Raw genomic sequence first — 18505 nt, forward strand, 5'->3', positions numbered from 1 at the left:
CTCATTCTTGAACAACAAATACCATGTATTCAATAGATATATAGGGTAAACATGGAGTGCTTATTAAATTTTTATCATAAAATAGTGTTATAGGCTGTGCGTCCACCAAACAGTATATGAGGGACCTGGTTGTGTACCAGTTCCCTTATGCAATGCAATAAGTAAAGAAGGCACTGTTTTTACCGTGGAAAACTCCTTGCTCAAGGGATTAAAAACCACGACCTACCCCAGTAGGATTTCAACTCCACTACACGAGCAACTTCAGATTATAACCTATTTTAACCTAGAAACTAACTCCCATAATCCCTCAACCCTTACAATAGTACATACCTAGGAACTAACTCTCGTAGTCCCTCAACCTTTGCAACACACCGGTTGCAAATACCTCCACTTGACTAACTCTAGCCAAGGAAACTAATACAACTAGACTAACTCTAGCCTAGTGTACCACTCAAGAGCTTATGGAAGCAACCTTGAGAATTTAGAACACCTAAAAATAGCTTCCTTTTTGGGAAGAGTAGGTTTACAATTTTAGCACAACAAAACAAAGACTTACGACAACATAAAGAACTTAGACTAAATCTATATCTGGATCAGGGTCTTCAGTTTTGCAGGTGACTTTGTTTTTGTGACGGCAGCTTTGCCCAATTTAGATTAGGTTTTTCGAGTGATACACAATATATTGCAACATGTTGTATATATAGTGGGAAGCATGTGAGATGGATAGATACCACTCATTTAATATTTGACCTAAAGCATGGGCCAGCTGCTGTACTTGTGTGCAGTGAGTAGCTCGACTTCACAACTATCTCTGCTTATCGTGCAAGATGCACAAAGAGCAAATCGCACACCACGTCTCTATCTGATTCTGAATCAGTTTGACAATCATCAAAACACGAATGCACTTAAGCTTATCAAATAGGTATATAGGGTAACTATTAGATGATGCAAATGGACAATGGGTGGGAAATAATTGGTACAACTTGGGTACTTGGGTAAATATCTCAAAAAAAAAAAAAAAAAAAAAAAGGAAGGAAGATATAGAGGGTCTTTTTCCCAAAAAATCCTCATTTTTTTTACCAGTACTAACGATATTGTTCAACCTGCGGGTCCAAAACCAAAGCAGACAGGTTGTCCTTGCAACCAGCGTTTCCCAAATTATTACTCCCAACAATTCCTTACTATACTACTCATTTGCAGAGTGCAGATCCACCTCAGCATTCATTCAGCTCTTGGATCCAAAACCGGTAACCAACTCTATTCTCTTCACAACAGTTAGTGTCTTCAGATCTACACACATTCTCTTCATAATAAACATGGATTCAAAGCCTTCCCCATCATCGGGAAGGTACGAAAGTAGTAGTAATAGCAAGAAACCATATTTATCCAAGTCATTGTCCGATAGTAATAGTAACAATAGCCATCATAACCAAAGCTTAGCATCAATTCTTAACAACCCACATGCTGGAAAATCAGATGGATGGTTGTGGTGGTCATCTAATTCCTCATCTCTTCCTGTTATTCCTGAATTCACCCCATTAAACCCAGTTCCAAAACCCGGATCTGATACAACCCGACCCGATTTCCTCCCTTACATTACATCCTTTTCCGACCCTTTTGCCCGTTTTCATGATATCCAACAGCACAGTAAATCCAGCCTCTTGGATGATCAAAATGGTGAGAATGCACTTGTGGCATGTCTTCGACAAGTCCCTTCTTTGTACTTTAAAGAAGATTTTCAGTTAGAGGATGGTGCCACGTTTAAAGCTGCCACAGCCCCTGAGAATTTGGTTATGCAAGAAAAGTTGTCACAGTATTTGGATGTAGTGGAACTGCATTTGGTCAGGGAGATTTCGTTGCGTTCGAGCTCGTTTTTCGAGGCGCAAGGCCAGTTGGAGGATCTGAATTCTAAGATTGTTGAAGGGTGTAAGAGGATCAGGGAATTGAAAGAGACAATAAGGCTACTCAATACTAATTTGGTGGGGCCTGCAAGAAAGTTGCAAGAATTGAATGTAAAGAGGACTGATTTGGTTGCTCTTCAGAACAAGCTCAAACTCATTATATACGTTAATCAGGCTTTATCAACTCTCACTTTGGTATGTCAACATCTTTACTTCTATATCTGTTTCTTAATTCCGCTAACAATCTGCACTTGTGCTTACCTTTGGGTGCCCTTATAGATAATGCCACTAACTGTAATTTAGATAATAGATGAAGTCGGAAAAATTTCTTGGATATTACGTGAAATGAACAGTTCTTTGATAGAGGAAAGAAGTTGCACTTATATAGCTCCTCACGCATAATACGGGCAACAGTACGTTGAAGGTATTGGAAACCTTCTTTTATGATGCTGTTAGAATAGTGTTAGTGAAGTGTAATCTCTAGTTGACGGTGTTAAAATCATTAGATTTATAATGAAAGGAGGTAAACATTAGGATTCACAATTTCTTCTTAGCTGTAGCTTGGGGATAGGTTATAACTATGTTACTCGGATTCTTCACTTTCGGTGCCCCACCTGTGTCGACATGACATGGGTGTGGGATCCGTACCCGATCTGGTCAACCGATTTTGGATACTTTGACCAAAATCGATGTAGAAATTCTGGACAGATTCAATGATTTCTTTAATCAAAATTAAAGCTAAGGTGAAATTGAAGAAAATGGAATACCTTGTATGTATTTCTGTGTCACTCTATTTCCTTTTATCTCCTTCGGGGATTCTCCTTTTGATCAATATTTTTGCCTCAAGTTTTCCACATAATATTCCATAATTTAAGTTTTATAACTCTATTTTTAGATATTTGAATTTTTTTAGCTGAATCCCCGCACCTGTATCCATAACTGGATCCGTATCCCCGAATCTTAAAATTTAGATCACGAAGGATCTGACATCTAGATCCGCACCCGTATCGGACACGCGCACCCGTATCGGACACCCGCACCCGAGTCCGAGTAACTTAGGGTTATAAGATTATGACAATAAAACTTTTAGCTTTTAGGAATCTTGCACTTGAATCTCAATGGTGATTTGGTAGGTCGCAGATCGCAGTAGTTAAACTTAAGGTTAGATATAATAGAGTGAGTAGAGGCCCTGATAAAAAATAAAAGAGTGAGTAGAGGCCCTGATAAAAAATAATAGAGTGAGTTGAGGCCCTGATCAAAAATAAAAAAAGTGAGCAGAGGTCTTCCATGGAAGAAAGGTAAGAACAAACTAGTTACAACAAAAAAAGGTGAGGAAATAGAAAATTTCATACAAATTAAATCTTGCACTTAGAATTGACCCTACGATGCACTAAAGCAAAGTGACGGTCAAATGGAAGAATACATGGAATTTTCTTGGTGTCCTGTCAACATTGACTTCAGTAATAAAAAACCTTTTGGTGGAGATGCCAAACATACATGCATACAAGATTATAATTGTTTTGATATTGGAGAAATCCCTTGTTGACTTTTGAACCGTCTCTATTTAGCGCAAAGGTTCGAAATTTCGAGGAGTATGACCTCGCCACTCTACTTTCCTCTCAACTCAAATACTAGCATGCAATACTGATCAAACCCATAAATGCACCCTAATCCACATATCACGTGTTGCGTTCTTACTACTGAACTAAGACCTCGGGAAAGGGCAAAAGATTATAATTAGGGGTTGTTTTTGGGTGGAGGTCTTCTATGGAAGAGAAATAGAGATGAAAAACCCGAGGTTAATCCCTCATGGCTTATACCCAAAGTTAGGGATGGGGAAGGAAGCAAAAGTGTATACCGGCATGATTGAGAGAGAGGAGTAAAGATTTAAATCAAGTGAAGTGTAAGATTACTTCCAGCGAGTTTTTGGGAGGATATTACTTCCAGCAAGTTTTTGGGAGGATATAGTGAGATAGAGAGAGACAAAGATGTATTTAGATAACTACTATGTTGGAATTGCAAGAATTGGTAAAGTTGGAAGAAATTTCACGGAGGCAAAGGTCCAAAATCTTGTGGATAATGGCTGGTGATAAAAATACAAAGTTCTTTCACAAGGCTGCAAATGCTTATAAAAGGCACAATACAATTGAGAAGCTGAAAATCAATGTGGAACTAGTGGAAGATCAAGAAGAGATCAAAGGGAAATCATCACTTTTTACAACAATTTGTGCCTGTAAAATGACAGGTGGAAGCCAACCTACTACTCAGATTGTTCCAGTATATCAGAAGAGGACATGGAGTGGTTACAAAGACCTTTCGCTGTGGAAGAGGTTGAGAAAACCATTAGAAGTTGTGAAGGAGAAAAGGCTCCGGGTCAGATGGATTTAACATGGCCTTCTATACACACTATTAGTGTAAAGGACGACATCATGGCGGCTGTAAATCTTTTACTGCACAAGGAATTTCGAAAGAAGTTTTAATGCTTCTTTCATTGTTCTCATTCCCAAAAGGGCTGGTGCAGTGGCGATGAAGAATTTCAGGCAAATAAGTTTAGTTGAAATTTCTACAAAATTGTATCGAAATGTTAGCACAAAGACCATTTCTTTTCCTTAGAAAAAATGTTAGCGCAAGAACTATTTTTTTTTCCTTATAAAAAATGTTAGCACAAAGACTAAAGAAATTGATGAATGTCCTAGTTGTTGATTCACATGTTACTGTTATAAAAGGATAAAAATCACAGATGCTGGAGAATGTGTAAACTGGATATTGAAAAAGCCTTCGATCATGTGAACTTGGAGTACTAATAAATCTGGTGAAAGAAATGGGATTTGGGGTCAAGTGGATTAAGTGGATAAAGTGTTATGTCTCAACTTTAAACTGTTAGATTCCCTGTGATCATAAATGAAGCTCTGGAAGGATTTTTCCCCTACCTACAGAGATTTGAGATAGGGGACCCTTTATCCCCTTCTTATTCATTCTAGCAATGGAAGGGTTAAGCTCTATGATGCTGAAGGCAATGTCTCGCTAATGGATTAAGGGTTTTTGTGCTGCGCCGGTTGGACACACTAGAGTGGAGATCTCCGATATACAATATATGCCGATGACACTTATATTATGTGGTGCGGAGGAGTCACAATTTAGATATCTCAGGGTGATCCCCTATCCCCTATTTATTTGAAATGCCTCTGGCTTGAAGATAAATCTTGGAAAAGCTTCATTATTGCTGTTAATGAAAGTAAATAACATAAGTTGGTTGGAGAGGGCTTTGGGTTGTCAAATTGGGGATCTCCCTATAGAATATCTGGAATGCCTTTAGGCAAGGTACAACTGTACAAGGCAAAACAAGTGTGGCAAAAAACATAAGAGCAGTGTGAAAAGAGACTAGTTACGTGGAAAAGACAATACTTACCTCTGGAGGCAGGGTGGTTCTAATCAAGTGTTCTGGATTCTCTTCCGACATAACTTATGTCATTGTTTTCCATGCAAGTCAGTATGAGAAGAACCTGGACAAGATTAGGAGAATTTTCTTATGGGGTGGCAACAACGAAAAGAGGCCGTTTTACTTGGTGAAGTGGGATAAGGTCACTAGGAGGACTTCGTATCAGAAACTTGAAATAACACAATAATAATTATGAAGTGGCCCCACAAAGACAAGGGTAAGGTCTGCGTACATCCTACCTCCCTAGACCCCACTTGTGGAATTACACTGGGTATGTTGTTGTTGTAATAATTATGAAGTGGCTTTGGAGATACGGAAAAGAAGAGGGACTTTTATGGAGAAGGGTAATATCTATTAAATATGGAGCACAATCTCTTTGGTACACAGTCCCGGTCAATTCTTCACATGGTTTGAGCTAATGGAAGCATATATGCAGCCTTTGGTCTTCTTTTGTTATTAACACAAAGATCAGGTGGGAAATGGAAGAAATACTTTTTGTTTTTTTGTTGAAGTGGGAAATGGAAGAAATACTTGGGTCTGGCAAGACGCTTGAATTGGACATGCTCCAGTGACTCAATATCGTGATCTTTATGACGTCACTTCAAATGATGGTGCTTTGGTCTTGGATGCTGGAATGGAAATATCTGCTGTCCTGATTTTTGTAGACTGTTTTGATTGGGAAATCCCTAGAGTAGCTTTGCTTTTAGATGATCTTGAAAGAAGAGGTGTCAGATACTACCGTATGGACTAGGCAGACAAATGGAGTCTTTTTCTTTTTTTGAAACTGAAACAAGTGGAGTGTTCTTTGTGAACTCTTGCTATAAGATCCAGTGATGGAGACACCACATGTTGGCCTTTGAAGGAATTATGGAAGTCGAAAACTCCCTACAAAGTCAGTTATTTTATGTGGATGGCCTCCCATAGTGCCTGCCTCACCCAAGGCAATCTACAGAGGAGATTCTTCATGTGCAATAGTGAGGAGGAAAGTGACAGCCCCCCCCCTTTTTTTTTTTTTTTGTGTAATGCACAGTAGCAAGATAGATCTGGTCACTATTTTTTCAACTTTTCAGGGTCTCTTTTGTCATGCCCTATTCAGTAAAGGATCTTCTGGCCAGCTGGGGTGTTAGGCTAGGGGAATGCGTAAATCAGTGAGGAACATTTGGAACACAGTGCCAGCATACCTGTTGATAAAATGGAAGGAAATGAATGCAAGATGCTTTGAAGGAAAAATAGAGGCTATACAGAAGATTAAGTACACTTGCTAGGTTTTTGTTTTTTTTGGTGTAACCTACAGAATGTGAAAGATGAAAATAATATGCTTGACTTTATAGACTCTCAGTCCAGATTTCTGATTTAATACAATTACTAATGTATCAGTTCAAAAAAAGATGCTATTTAGGTAAATTATTCTTCTCTGCTCAAAAATGAAGGAAACATTGCGTATCGTTATACATCTGCCTCAGCTACATTTGTAAACTTTGGTCTACAGGGTTAAAGGAGTCATGAAAAATAGGAGGTTTAGAAAAACATATGTCCAAATAGTATCCCTATAAAGGTTTGGAAGTGCCTTAAGGCTTAGAGAAATTGGAGTAATACGACTTACCAAGTTATTCGGGTGGAAAGATGCCAACTGAATGTCAACGAGTACCTTGATTTCGATTTTATTAAAACCACATATATAATTATAGTTGTACAAACTATAGACACTAAAAGTATGAACCATTCGATGAAACTTCTGAAATAAGCGATAGATATAGACTTAGGGACACTATAAAGATATAGAGAGTTGATGGTGGAAAACCTTAGAAAGAGAAAGGTTGTATGTGTCAGCTGGTGTTATATGTGCAAGGACACGGGCGAGGACGTGGATCATCTTCTCCTACATCGTGGTTTGGTACTTCTTGGGCTATGCCAAGAACTGTGAAAGAGTTGATGTCCAGTTGGAAGGGCGGGAGGAGGAGAAGACGCAGGGTGTGGAATATGGTTCCACCCGCGTTAATGTGGGTGGTGCGGAAAGAGAGGAATAGGAGAGTTTTTGAGGTGACAGAGTTGAGTTTTTCTCAATTGAGGAAAAGCATCCGATCTCTTATTTTCTTTTGGTACACCCATAGAGTTCCCAATTGTATAGAAAATGGGTGGAGTTTGTAGAGAATCATTTCTTTGTGTAGATCTTTACTTTTGGTATACCCCTTGTATACGGCCAATTCTTTGGCCATGTTTATGAATGAAAATACATTTACCTGATCAAAAAAAAAAAAAAAAAGATATAGAGAATTAGCTTTTACGCATGCATCATACATCTATAACAGAGGTTACTTTTTTGCTAAGAAGATTGATGAGAATTTATCAAGGAAAAGAATGATTGACATATTGATATAGAGTAAGTGTAAGATAAAGTAGGAAGTTCCAAAGAACTTTGAAGAATGTTTTTTCTACCAGATATGGGAAAAAGGATTTTTGGACACCTAAGCCTGTGCGCTTACGTCTACCACTGTTGCTGTCTGCTAACACATTTTGCAAGCTCTGGGATGAATTCCAGCTTAATATCATTTTAGACAGAACGATGACATGTTAGAGGGAAGCAGGTGGAGATTTTTCCAAATCTATACAGTATTTCACAGAACAAAGACATTATGGTGGCGGACTGTTTTGTCAACTCAGAATGGTAGCTACATTTTAGAAGGGATTTTAATGATTGAGAATTAGATGAAACAACTCAAGTCCTAAATTTACTGCATCCTGTATCTCTTAATATGAACATGACGGATCCTCAGCTTTGGATGGGCAGCAAAGGTGAACGCTATTCTGTAAAAAGCTACTGCTCACTGCTAAGAAAGCAATCATAGAACTGGGAGATGTTATGGAGAACAAAGGAAGCACCCGAAGCAACTTGCTTTGGATGGGTAGCAACAAAAGAAGCATGTCTAATTCAAGTTGCAGTACTGAGAAGAAGCTGTTCTCTCTGCAGCAGGTGCTTTTATGTGAAGATGCAATAGAAACCAACAATCATCTCCTTCTTCATGTTTGTTTCAGAAAAAAATAAAAGAATAAAAAAATCTCCTTCATGCAAATTCACTTGGCAGATTTGGTCTTGCTTCTTAAATATCTTTGGAGTTCTTTAGGTGATGCCCCAGGAAGTGAGAAGTTTACTATCTTGCTGGCATGGTCAAAGGATTGGGAAGAGTAAAAAGCAAATATGAAAGACTATCCTATTATGTATCATGTGCCCTATATAGATGGAAGGGAACAGTAGATGTTCGATGGAAGGATACAACACTCTTCTTTTGTAAAGTATAAATTTCCAGGGTCTTTGTATTCATGGTGTTGGTGTAATACGTTAGACAACCTAACCTTTCTTTTGGAATTTCTAGATGTTATGTGCTGTAACTATGTAGAGGAACTTGATGTACTTCTAAAGTATCTCCCTGGTACTATTTATTGGTATAGTACATCTATCAAAAAAAAAAAATTACTTTGGTTAATGGTGGGAAAGAATGAGTTTGTACCAAATATACAAATTCCATGATGAATATGTCCAAAACTTCCATCACAAATATGATAACAGTGATGGAGATACAAAGGAGTTTCCAATAAGTACATGTCTACACGAGGGATCTTCTTTAAGCTCATACTTACCTGTCTTATTATAAATGACTAACCTATAGTATAAAAGATGATTTCTAATGATGTATTCCATTTAAAGATGTTATTTTATTAAGGCCAAAGTCATAGATGGACCCCTGAACTTGTCCTGATTTTCCATTTAGACCCCCCAACTGAAACGTTGACCATCTGAACCCTCGAACATAAGATAAACTGTGCCATTTGAACACCTCATGCCAGCTTGGCACATGCGTGCAGTACACTTGCTGTGACATGGAAAAATAGACCAATAAAAATAAGCCATGTCAACAAAAAAAATTAATTTTAAGAAAAATTAATTTTAAAATCTATTTAAATAATTTTAAAAAAATCTGAAAAACCCAACCCATCCTCTCCAATAGCCCACTTCACCTCCGCCACTGCCGCTACTGCCTCCGCCGCCCCCACCGCTTCAAAATCTATTTAAATAATTAAAAAAATGGTGCTGTTTTTTTCGTCGGAGATTTGTTTAAATAGATTTTGAAGTGGAGCGGCAACGGAGGCGGCGGCAGTAGAGGCGGAGGCGGCGGCGGCGGCGAAGTGGGCTATCGGAGAGGATGGGTTGGGTTTTTCAATTTTTTTAAATTATTTAAATAGATTTTAAAATAGAGTTTTTGTTAAAATTAATTTTTAATGATTACAAATTTTAAAAAAGAAAAAATTTGGTCTCTCACGCTCTGTTTAAAGCAATGTATTGCACGCGTGTGCCAAGTTGGCACGGGGTGTTCAAATGACACAGTTTATCTTATGTTCGAGGATTCAGATGGTCAACGTTTCAGTTGGGGGGTCTAAATGAAAAATCAGGACAAGTTCAGGGGTCCATCTATGACTTTGGCCTTTTATTAATTCATGAAATTAGTGAGGGAGTCAACCAAAAGTTTGAATTGTCAACACTTTTGAGAGTGAGGGTTTTAGGATAAGTAGAAGTGGAACAATATATATGCAGGACAAGTTTAGACATTATAAGAAGAATAAAGTTGAGATGAGATTAGACGGGATTATAGTGTCTAAATATAGATGATAGATTGAAATATAATTTTACATATAACTTAGAAAAATATGGTTGAAATATAGGAACACTAACAGAAGTTATACGCAATAGGAGTATCCCAGCCAAAGTGAAATGCAAGTTCCGTAGATCAGTTGTTAAGGCAAACAATGTCATATGGTAGTAAATATTGTGTATCTAAGCCATTATATCCACAAGATAATTGTCGTAGTAATGCGAATATCATAATAGATGTAGAGTCATTTAAGGTTAGACAAGATTTGAAATGATCACATCAGTAGAATGTGCAAGTAGCTGAGAGATGATTATGGGCATGTCTAAGTACACTTTCAAATGCACCGGTCCATGTGAACACCATTATGATAGAAGAAAGGTGTTAACAGGGCGTAGATCTAAATTATGTTGAAGATATTGTCTCAAAAGACCTACAATCATTTAGATCCATGCAAATTTAGAACACAATGAAAGTAAAAGATCCATATAGGTGATACCGACTAGTTGAGGCTAAGACTTGGTCATGTTTGATAATTTACACCATATAGTGATTGTCAGATTCTTTTGCAAAGGAAAGAAAGAACGTGTGAAGGAGGTGAATATCCTATACAACAGAGCATTGGTTTTAGGTGCAACTTAGCAGAAGAATGAGTACTATGGTTCTGAGAAAGGGACCAGGATGTTGCCTGGGATATGGAGACATTCAAGTCTTGAAAAGATTCTATTGTATTCAAATTGGAAAAAACGATTGCTATGTTTGTTTCATGAGCGGTCAACTGAGGAGGTTCTGTTGGCCAACTAAACGTCTGTGTGTTGGGTCTTAAATAAAAGTTAAAAAGAACTCAAGAGACCTGGATGAAGTGGGAAATCTTGGAGCAGGGGTATCATTTTGTCTCTCACCGGCCGAAGCATGAATTCTTCAGATGGAGCCAGCAGGAAGGACGTGCGAGGACTGTCAAAGAAGTGCCTCAACCGCTACTTTGACTCCTTTTATCAATTATGAGATGAAAAAAGTTTTTTTTTTTTTTTTAGAATAGTAACAGAAGAAGAGGGTTTTTCTTAAGCCACGTGAAAATTCACTATGGGTATTCCATTTGGATGGTGTAATGCGAGGTTGAAGATTTTCTCTCCATCCCTCGCCTCATATCATTCAAAAATCTAATATATTTTCCCTTATTTTTTCATGCTAGCTTGGACAAGCAGTGGTCATTCTTTACCAGGTCACTGTGCGACAGCCATTTGAATTTTGGCTTTAGTAATTTTAATGATTTTCGGCATGCGAAATTTGGGATGCTACTCCATTTGTGTATTGACATCATATCAGAGGATTATATGTATTCTTCTATTTTGATTTTCATGTTTTGGTGTGTGATTTGCCTTTTTATTACGGTTTTTAGAATCCTTGTAAGAAGAAGAATAGGTTGTACTTTTGGATATGTAATTATGGCTTCCAGCACAACCTTTGTGCTGATGAATACACTGTTACCTTTCTCAATATTAAGCAGAGTTAGTTATTCATCTGTGTTCAGACTTATCCTTAAGCTATTGAAAAATAATATTTTAAGCTGCATGGTATTAGTCTAACTGCTATTTTATACAGCTAGTTGCATCTGCAGATTGTGCTGGAGCTTTAGATGTTACAGATGATTTGCAACATTTATTGGTACGTTAAAGCTCATCTAATTTTATCTTCAATTCCATTCTTAGATTTTTCTATGTTTTGACTATCTCACACTCGATTCTTCTCTCACTATCTCTTTCTATCCTTTTGAAGCAGCAATACATTAAATTTCGAAATTATGTTGGCTTATATGATGCTTCAAGTTTTATTCTCGGATGAAAATGCTAAATTACATTAAAAGTTTTCTATGGATTGTGAACATTGCAAATGCTATGATGGAAGAAGATGTTCTAACTTGTCAAATGATTTACTGCTTGATAGGATGGAGATGAACTGGCTGGTCTACATTGCTTTCGACACCTTCGTGATGAATTAGCCACTTCAATCGATTCTATCAACAGGTTAGTCTATTCGAGTTAGATTTTTAATCAGTTTCTTGGATTTGCTGACTTCATTTTATTATGGTTTTGCAAATTTCTAAGCAAAGTCTGCATCTGCCATTGTAAGATTTGGTGCATTTATCTATGCATAAGTTCTTATTGAGGTTCTTGTGCTTTCAATATAGAACCCAATAGTTTGCCCAACAAATAAATGAAGTTGAGGACATACCCATCTATTGCATAATTAATTTCCCCAGCTATTTCTACTCATAGTTGCAAGTTGTACCTACTGCTTTTTTTATTTTATTTTTTTAATTTTTTTATAATGGTAGCAGCTTGTATTAATCACAAAAAGAGGCTGTAAAGCCAGTATCTACAGAGTTGGAAGTGAGAAAAAAACTACTAAATGCAAAGGATAACTATAGAGACTCTAGGAGTTGACGTAGAGCCGCTGTGTCTTCTGTGTATTCTTGTCTGCACCAAAAGTAAAATAGCAAAATGCAGCTGAGCGTTATCTTTTGGATTGAATTGCCTTCAAAGCATCTCAAATTTCTTTCCTTCCAAATAGTCCACCATATGCATCTTGGGATTATGCTCCATCTTCTTTTTTGAGTTTTTGTGCCCCCCTTTCTCTTCCAGCAAGATAGCATCACCATTGAACTCTCTGGCATTGTCCAGCTCAAACCCATACTAGCCAAAAAGATATCCAGAGTTGGGTGGTAACTCTGCAATGCAGGAACAAATGATTATTTGTCTCTGCAGTCCTTCCACAAAAAGGGCAGATAGAGTATACCTGAAGTCCCTTTTTTGTAGCTTATCATGTGTCAAACATGCCTTTTTGACAACTAACCATACAAAACACTTATATGATAGCCATGTTTATTTAAGACTTGTTATTTCCCCAAGCACTTCTTTTGGCCAAAGCATTTATATGCTAGTATGCCCTTGAAGCACCTCTTGGCGTGCTTTTCCTTAGTAAAAAAGGTACAATTTAGAATACTTTAGTATTGTTACTTACCAGATTCAATCTTGTAGCATTCTTTCAGCAGAATTTTTGCGTATAACCATACAAGAAACTGGCAACATGGATGCAGCAATTACATCAAAATTTAAAGCACGGACGACCATTGCAATTAATGGAGAAGGCCATGAAGTAAGTGTTAGCTTGTGTATTTTGTATTTTGATGTTATTGCTGCAGATTGTTTTCATTCTGTTTGTTAGACTGCAAAACTTGTCTCACTTTTGGAAAAAGATACAGTATCCAGTAGTTTGCATAAAGAGCAGGTTTTGATTCTTTATGAAACTGTAGCCGGAAGATGAAAGAATCTTAAACCGCCACTGTTCAAAAATTGCTCCATGCTTGATTCCAAATGTAGATTATATATCTTCTGCTCCTAAATAATCCAAGTAAGTGGGGGTGGAGGGGTGGAGGATTTACATGTGTCCTCTTTATATCATCCTGAATTTCAATATATCTATCAATGAGATAGTTGTGGTATGAATGCCTACTGTAGCAATGCACATTATGGCTGTGCCTTAGGCAACTTGCAACAGGTCATACAAATCACTTTATTTGAAAATCAGTGTTTGGCCATGAAGATATATAATGTTGAGATGGATGTGTGGCCACACCAGGAGTGACAGGATTAGGAATGAGGATATTCGGGATAAGGTGGGGGTGGCCTCGGTGGAAGACAAGATGCGAGAAGCGAGATTGAGATGGTTTGGGCATGTGAATAGGAGAGATATAGATGCCCCAGTGCGGAGGTGTGAGAGGTTGGCCATGGATGGTTTCAGACGAGGTAGGGGTAGGCCGAAGAAGTATTGGGGAGAGGTAATTAGACACGACATGGCGCAATTACAGCTTACCGAGGACATGACCTTAGATAGGAGGGTTTGGAGGACCCAAATTAGGGTAGAAGGCTAGTAGATAGTCTCGTTATCCGTTCTTATTAGTAGTCGCATTATTGCAATATAATTTCTTGTGCTCCGATTTCTGCTATTATCTGTTATTATGTGTTATTTCCTGTGCTTTGGTTATCCTGTGTCATCTGCTCTGATTTCTGCTATTATCGGTTATTTTCTGTGCTCTGATTATCCTGTATTATCTGTGTCGCTTGCATTATTTCATTTCCATATCGCTTTAAATCTCTTATCCGAATCTCTTAACCTTATCTAACCGTATCTGACTTCTTTTTATGCTTTTATTGAGCCGGGGGTCTTTCGGAAACAGCCGTCCTACCTTGGTAGGAGTCAGGTCTGCGTACACTCTACCCTCCCCAGACCCTACGATGTGGGATTTCACTGGGTTGTTATTGTTGTTGTTGTTGTTGTTTGGCCATGAAAATTCCTAATTCAACTTGAAGTTGGATTCCGAATTCGAAAAACTGCTTATAACCTGTTTTTCAACTCCGTCTTCCTAATTCCAGATAATATGCTCTTTTCTCTCCTTTGCAAAAAGTATAACCAAACACAAATCCATCTTCAACTCCAACTTCAAAAAATTCCAAATAAAGTGAAAAATATTTGGTTTCTATGGCCAAACGCCTACTAAATTGATCTTGAAATATTGCAGGTTAAATTGGATGAAGAAGAAACCTCAAATTTCCGAGACCGGCTTCTTCCATTTGTTATTGGATTACTAAGAACTGTAAGTTATCTCTATGGTTAATCTGTGGCATCATTGCTTATATGACTTGTTGAAGTTTTGGGTGGATCATGATTTCCTCTTGAGGTGTTGACCATTCAATGTCATATCATGACCTAGGTGAGTGGTGACTATGTCATAGCTCAGTCTCTTCCAATGACACACACACCACTTCACATATATGCACTACTCTTCTCTCATAGAATTTGAGGTAATTTTGATGAAGCAAAAATGTGTATAAATCTGGATTAGATCATACTGAGAAGTGTAAACTGCTACTCCAGCATGTTAGGTGAAGTATCGGGGTATGTACGGCATAAGGTAAAAGGTAGGAATTGGATGTCAAGGAGCTCTGAACATAGAGAATATTAGAAACTGTAAAAGCTTCTGGATAGATGGAGATTAAAGTTGGAATCTCTCTCAGGCTCTTCATTGTTTTGTTGTTAAGAAAGAAAACTGTTTTAAAGGGAACATACAACAATGATACAACTGCTACTAAAAGATTTGTGGTGGGGGGGGGGGGGGGGAATATTTTTGGTTTACATATTTATCAGTTCGACGAGTGTAACTGAAGAGTAATTAGAAGTAGGTTGGCATAAGAAGGAAAAAGCTGAAGACTGATACCTAGGATGATATAGTGAATTGAGGTTATGTATCCCTTTTGTTCCATAGTTTTCTGTCTTTGTGTGTGTGTGTGATTCTTTATCGTCAACTCGGCTCATTATCATGAGAGCTATCAAGTTTCATTATATGCGAATTAGAAGATATTATCTGGTCTCCTTTAGTGGATATAATCTATGGATCTATTCTCCTAAAGAAGCAGTGGAGGTCTGGTGCTCAAGGAAAGTTGGTAAAACCACCAAGAAAAATAAGGAATATGATTTCAACATGCATTTTCTGGGTAATATGGAAAGGAAGGAACAACAGATGTTCTAATGGTTTATTAACTTCAAATTCAGTACTCAAGTCTAAATGCATTCTGCTACTCTAAAGCTGGTGCAAGCTATCCCCTGTAAATTCTCTTGAGCCCTTTTTGGGTTTTGTTAGCTCCCTGAAAGGCTGGAACTATAGCGAGTATGTTTTGGAGTTAACATATGTCTTTTGTAATTCTGCATCCTCTTGATGCCATCAATGAACAACATACCCAGTGTAATCCCACTATCAATGAAATTTCTTACTTCGTCAAAAAATAAATAAATTATGGATCTATTTTCATGAATGTTTTATGAGTATTTGGAGTTTCATAAAGTAATTTTTGTATTAAAGCATTTTTCATGTTTGACACTTATAAATTCCAGGCAAAACTCCCTGCTGTGTTGAGAATATATCGCGATACTCTTACAGCTGACATGAAAACTGCCATTAAAACAGCAGTTGAGGAGCTGCTTCGTGTTCTGGTTGCCCAACCTTTGGATTCAGATTTTCTTGCAGGAGAACGAGTAGTTGATACAGATGGTGGGTTAACAATTTAATATATCACAGCTACTTGACTTTGACGAGAAGAGCTTTGATAGAAAAGTAAATATTCAATTATGTTGCTCGAATCCTCTGAAAATGCAACCGCAACTGTGTAATATCCTCCAGAAATGCACCTTTTGTGAAGGATCCGACACCGGCGTGGCGGCGATTTTGGAGGATTCGAGCAACAGATTTTTAATAGGCAAAAGGGTTTATTTCCTTTTTCTTTTAATTAGAAACTAAAGGGTGCTCCCGGAGCTGGGAAAGTCTGATTCATTTTGGTCTGCACAGAGAGGGGAAAGGGAGGATTGATGCTTTGGTTTCTGATTTCATGTATCTTCTGACTTAGGTGGGGGCTCATCTCTTGCCAGTAGATTGAGAAGCCTGTCACCAGAAAGTTTTGTTCAACTTTTGAAGGCTATTTTCATGATAGTGCAGGTAATGTGTACTTGCCATACCTTTTTCTGTTTATTTTTATTTGTGCTTGAGCCAGGTGATGTTGCTTTTTCTTTGTACACTTTTTTACTTATAAAGAGACTCCTTTAGGTACTGTCAAACCCAGCAATCAAACATATAATGTTCATTTTCATGCAATATGTGTTCCTAAAAGGATTCTATTGCAATGTTAATGCCACTGCTAAGACCCAAGATCTTTTGAATCAATGCTTGTGTTGTTAACTTATTCTAACCGATGATAAGTACCTGAGATCCTTAATCTGGTTCAGATCGACTCTTAACCATTAATTGATTTGGTGTCTGATGGCTGCCTATATTGATTTCTCTAGATACGTTGAATTCTGGAGAAATCAGTTCTTCCATTTTATAGGCCAGCTGCATCTCTTATTGCATCTAGTCTTGTTTATGATGTTTTAAAGTTGTTACAATTTAACGTTTTTCCGATAATATTCTTTTTAAAGCTTCATTTCGTGGGGCATAAAATATGATCCCATTTAAGGTGTAGTTATCTTGAATACTGGAAACAAAGCAAAAATGTCTTAAACCAAACAACTAATGCCATTTATAAGTAGAAGTCATTTTCAACTATGACTCACTTCATTATAACTAATTATTCAATACTCTCTGTCATCTACTACTATCACCTCACACCTTACCCCTCACTACCTCTTCACTTCCATAATAACTGCCAAAATTTACTTGAGCTTGAATTTGAATTAAAGACCTAAATGATTAAGATAGTTGTTCCTGTAAAACATTTCATTTCAAAGATACTTTCTCTAACACTGTTGTACACCCAACCTAAGTACCCTAACTTTGTAGTGGATTCTTGGTTTGTGTTTAAGAATGGTAGTTTTACCCTTAGAGCCCATTTGGATTGGCTTATAAGTTGCTGAAAGCGGCTTTTTTGAGTGTTTGGCTGACCAGCTTAAAGCCATTTTGTGCTTAAAATAAGCCCAAAAAAATAATTGTGCCTGTTTGGCTTAGCTTATCTAAAGCAGCGTATAAGCTGAAAACAGCTTGTAAGCTGCTTTTTTTAAGCCCATCCAAACAGGCTCTTACTGAATTTATCTGTATAATTACTAATTGCTTTGTGCAGAAGTTTTTGCCATATTTTTTTCTCTGTTTAATTTAATTTTGGTATGATGTGACTTGATGTTTTTCTTTTAGTGAATGCAGGCGCACTTAGTCCAGGCTTCTGAAGTTAAAAAAACAATTGAGTGGATTATCTGTCATCTTGATGATCATTACGCTGCTGACTCAGTTGCTGCTGCAATTGCACTTGGGACAGCAGCCGCAGAAACTGGTAGTGAAAGTGATGGTCAGATGACCTTTTCACAATTTTCTCCCCCAAGCAACTTCTCCAGGGTTTTTACAATTCAGGAGAAGGGAAATGATGCAACAACCATGTCAAATTTATCGAGAAACTTCAGGTTTACGTACATTCATTTGCTGTTATTCTTATATGTTTGTGCTATTATGTTGTCATTAGTATCAGAACATGTATTGAGGGAAAATCAACTTCTGGTTGTGTATTTGTTTGTTGAAAATATTTCCTTCAAATTGTTGGTATTCATGTACATTTATTTGATAGATAATTGCGCATTTGGTCATTCTTTCATTGAAAATGTTTGAAATTGTTTCTCATAATATCCCAGTAGCATATTTAACTCTCAATTAATATAATGAGCTTTTTGGTCTTTCTAAAAAAATTAATTAAATTAGGCTAACGTGGAAGTGAGGCTTGGTACCTAGGCCATCCAAAAGAAAAGGAAGTTTCAAGTATCTTGGATCTATTATACAAGGAAATGGGGAGATTGACGATGATGTCACACATCATATTGGTGCAGGGTGGATGAAATGGAGGCTCGCTTCCAAAGTGCTGTGTGATAAGAAGGTGCCACCAAAACTTAAAGACAAGTTCTACAAAGTGGTAGTTAGACAGACTATGTTGTAT

General features: G+C 37.4%; 1 protein-coding gene across 5 annotated transcripts in view; it reads left to right on the forward strand.

Moving 5' to 3' along the window:
• Positions 1-1068: 1068 nt before the first annotated feature.
• Positions 1069-18505, forward strand: part of LOC132644395 (vacuolar protein sorting-associated protein 54, chloroplastic-like) — a 48763-nt gene continuing 31326 nt past the window's right edge. For 3 of the 5 annotated variants that reach the window (XM_060360987.1, XM_060360988.1, XM_060360990.1), the window contains exons 1-8: positions 1069-2096; positions 11586-11648; positions 11928-12007; positions 13022-13139; positions 14563-14637; positions 15933-16089; positions 16442-16530; positions 17728-17981. In XM_060360987.1, the coding sequence (XP_060216970.1) occupies positions 1317-2096; positions 11586-11648; positions 11928-12007; positions 13022-13139; positions 14563-14637; positions 15933-16089; positions 16442-16530; positions 17728-17981 (1616 nt within the window). In that variant the 5' untranslated portion in view covers positions 1069-1316. The remainder of the gene's footprint in view (positions 2097-11585; positions 11649-11927; positions 12008-13021; positions 13140-14562; positions 14638-15932; positions 16090-16441; positions 16531-17727; positions 17982-18505) is intronic. The other 2 variants (XM_060360986.1, XM_060360985.1) reach the window with 2 other exon arrangements.

The sequence above is a fragment of the Lycium barbarum genome, chromosome 6 (assembly GCF_019175385.1).
Source record: "Lycium barbarum isolate Lr01 chromosome 6, ASM1917538v2, whole genome shotgun sequence".
Taxonomy (NCBI): domain Eukaryota; kingdom Viridiplantae; phylum Streptophyta; class Magnoliopsida; order Solanales; family Solanaceae; genus Lycium; species Lycium barbarum.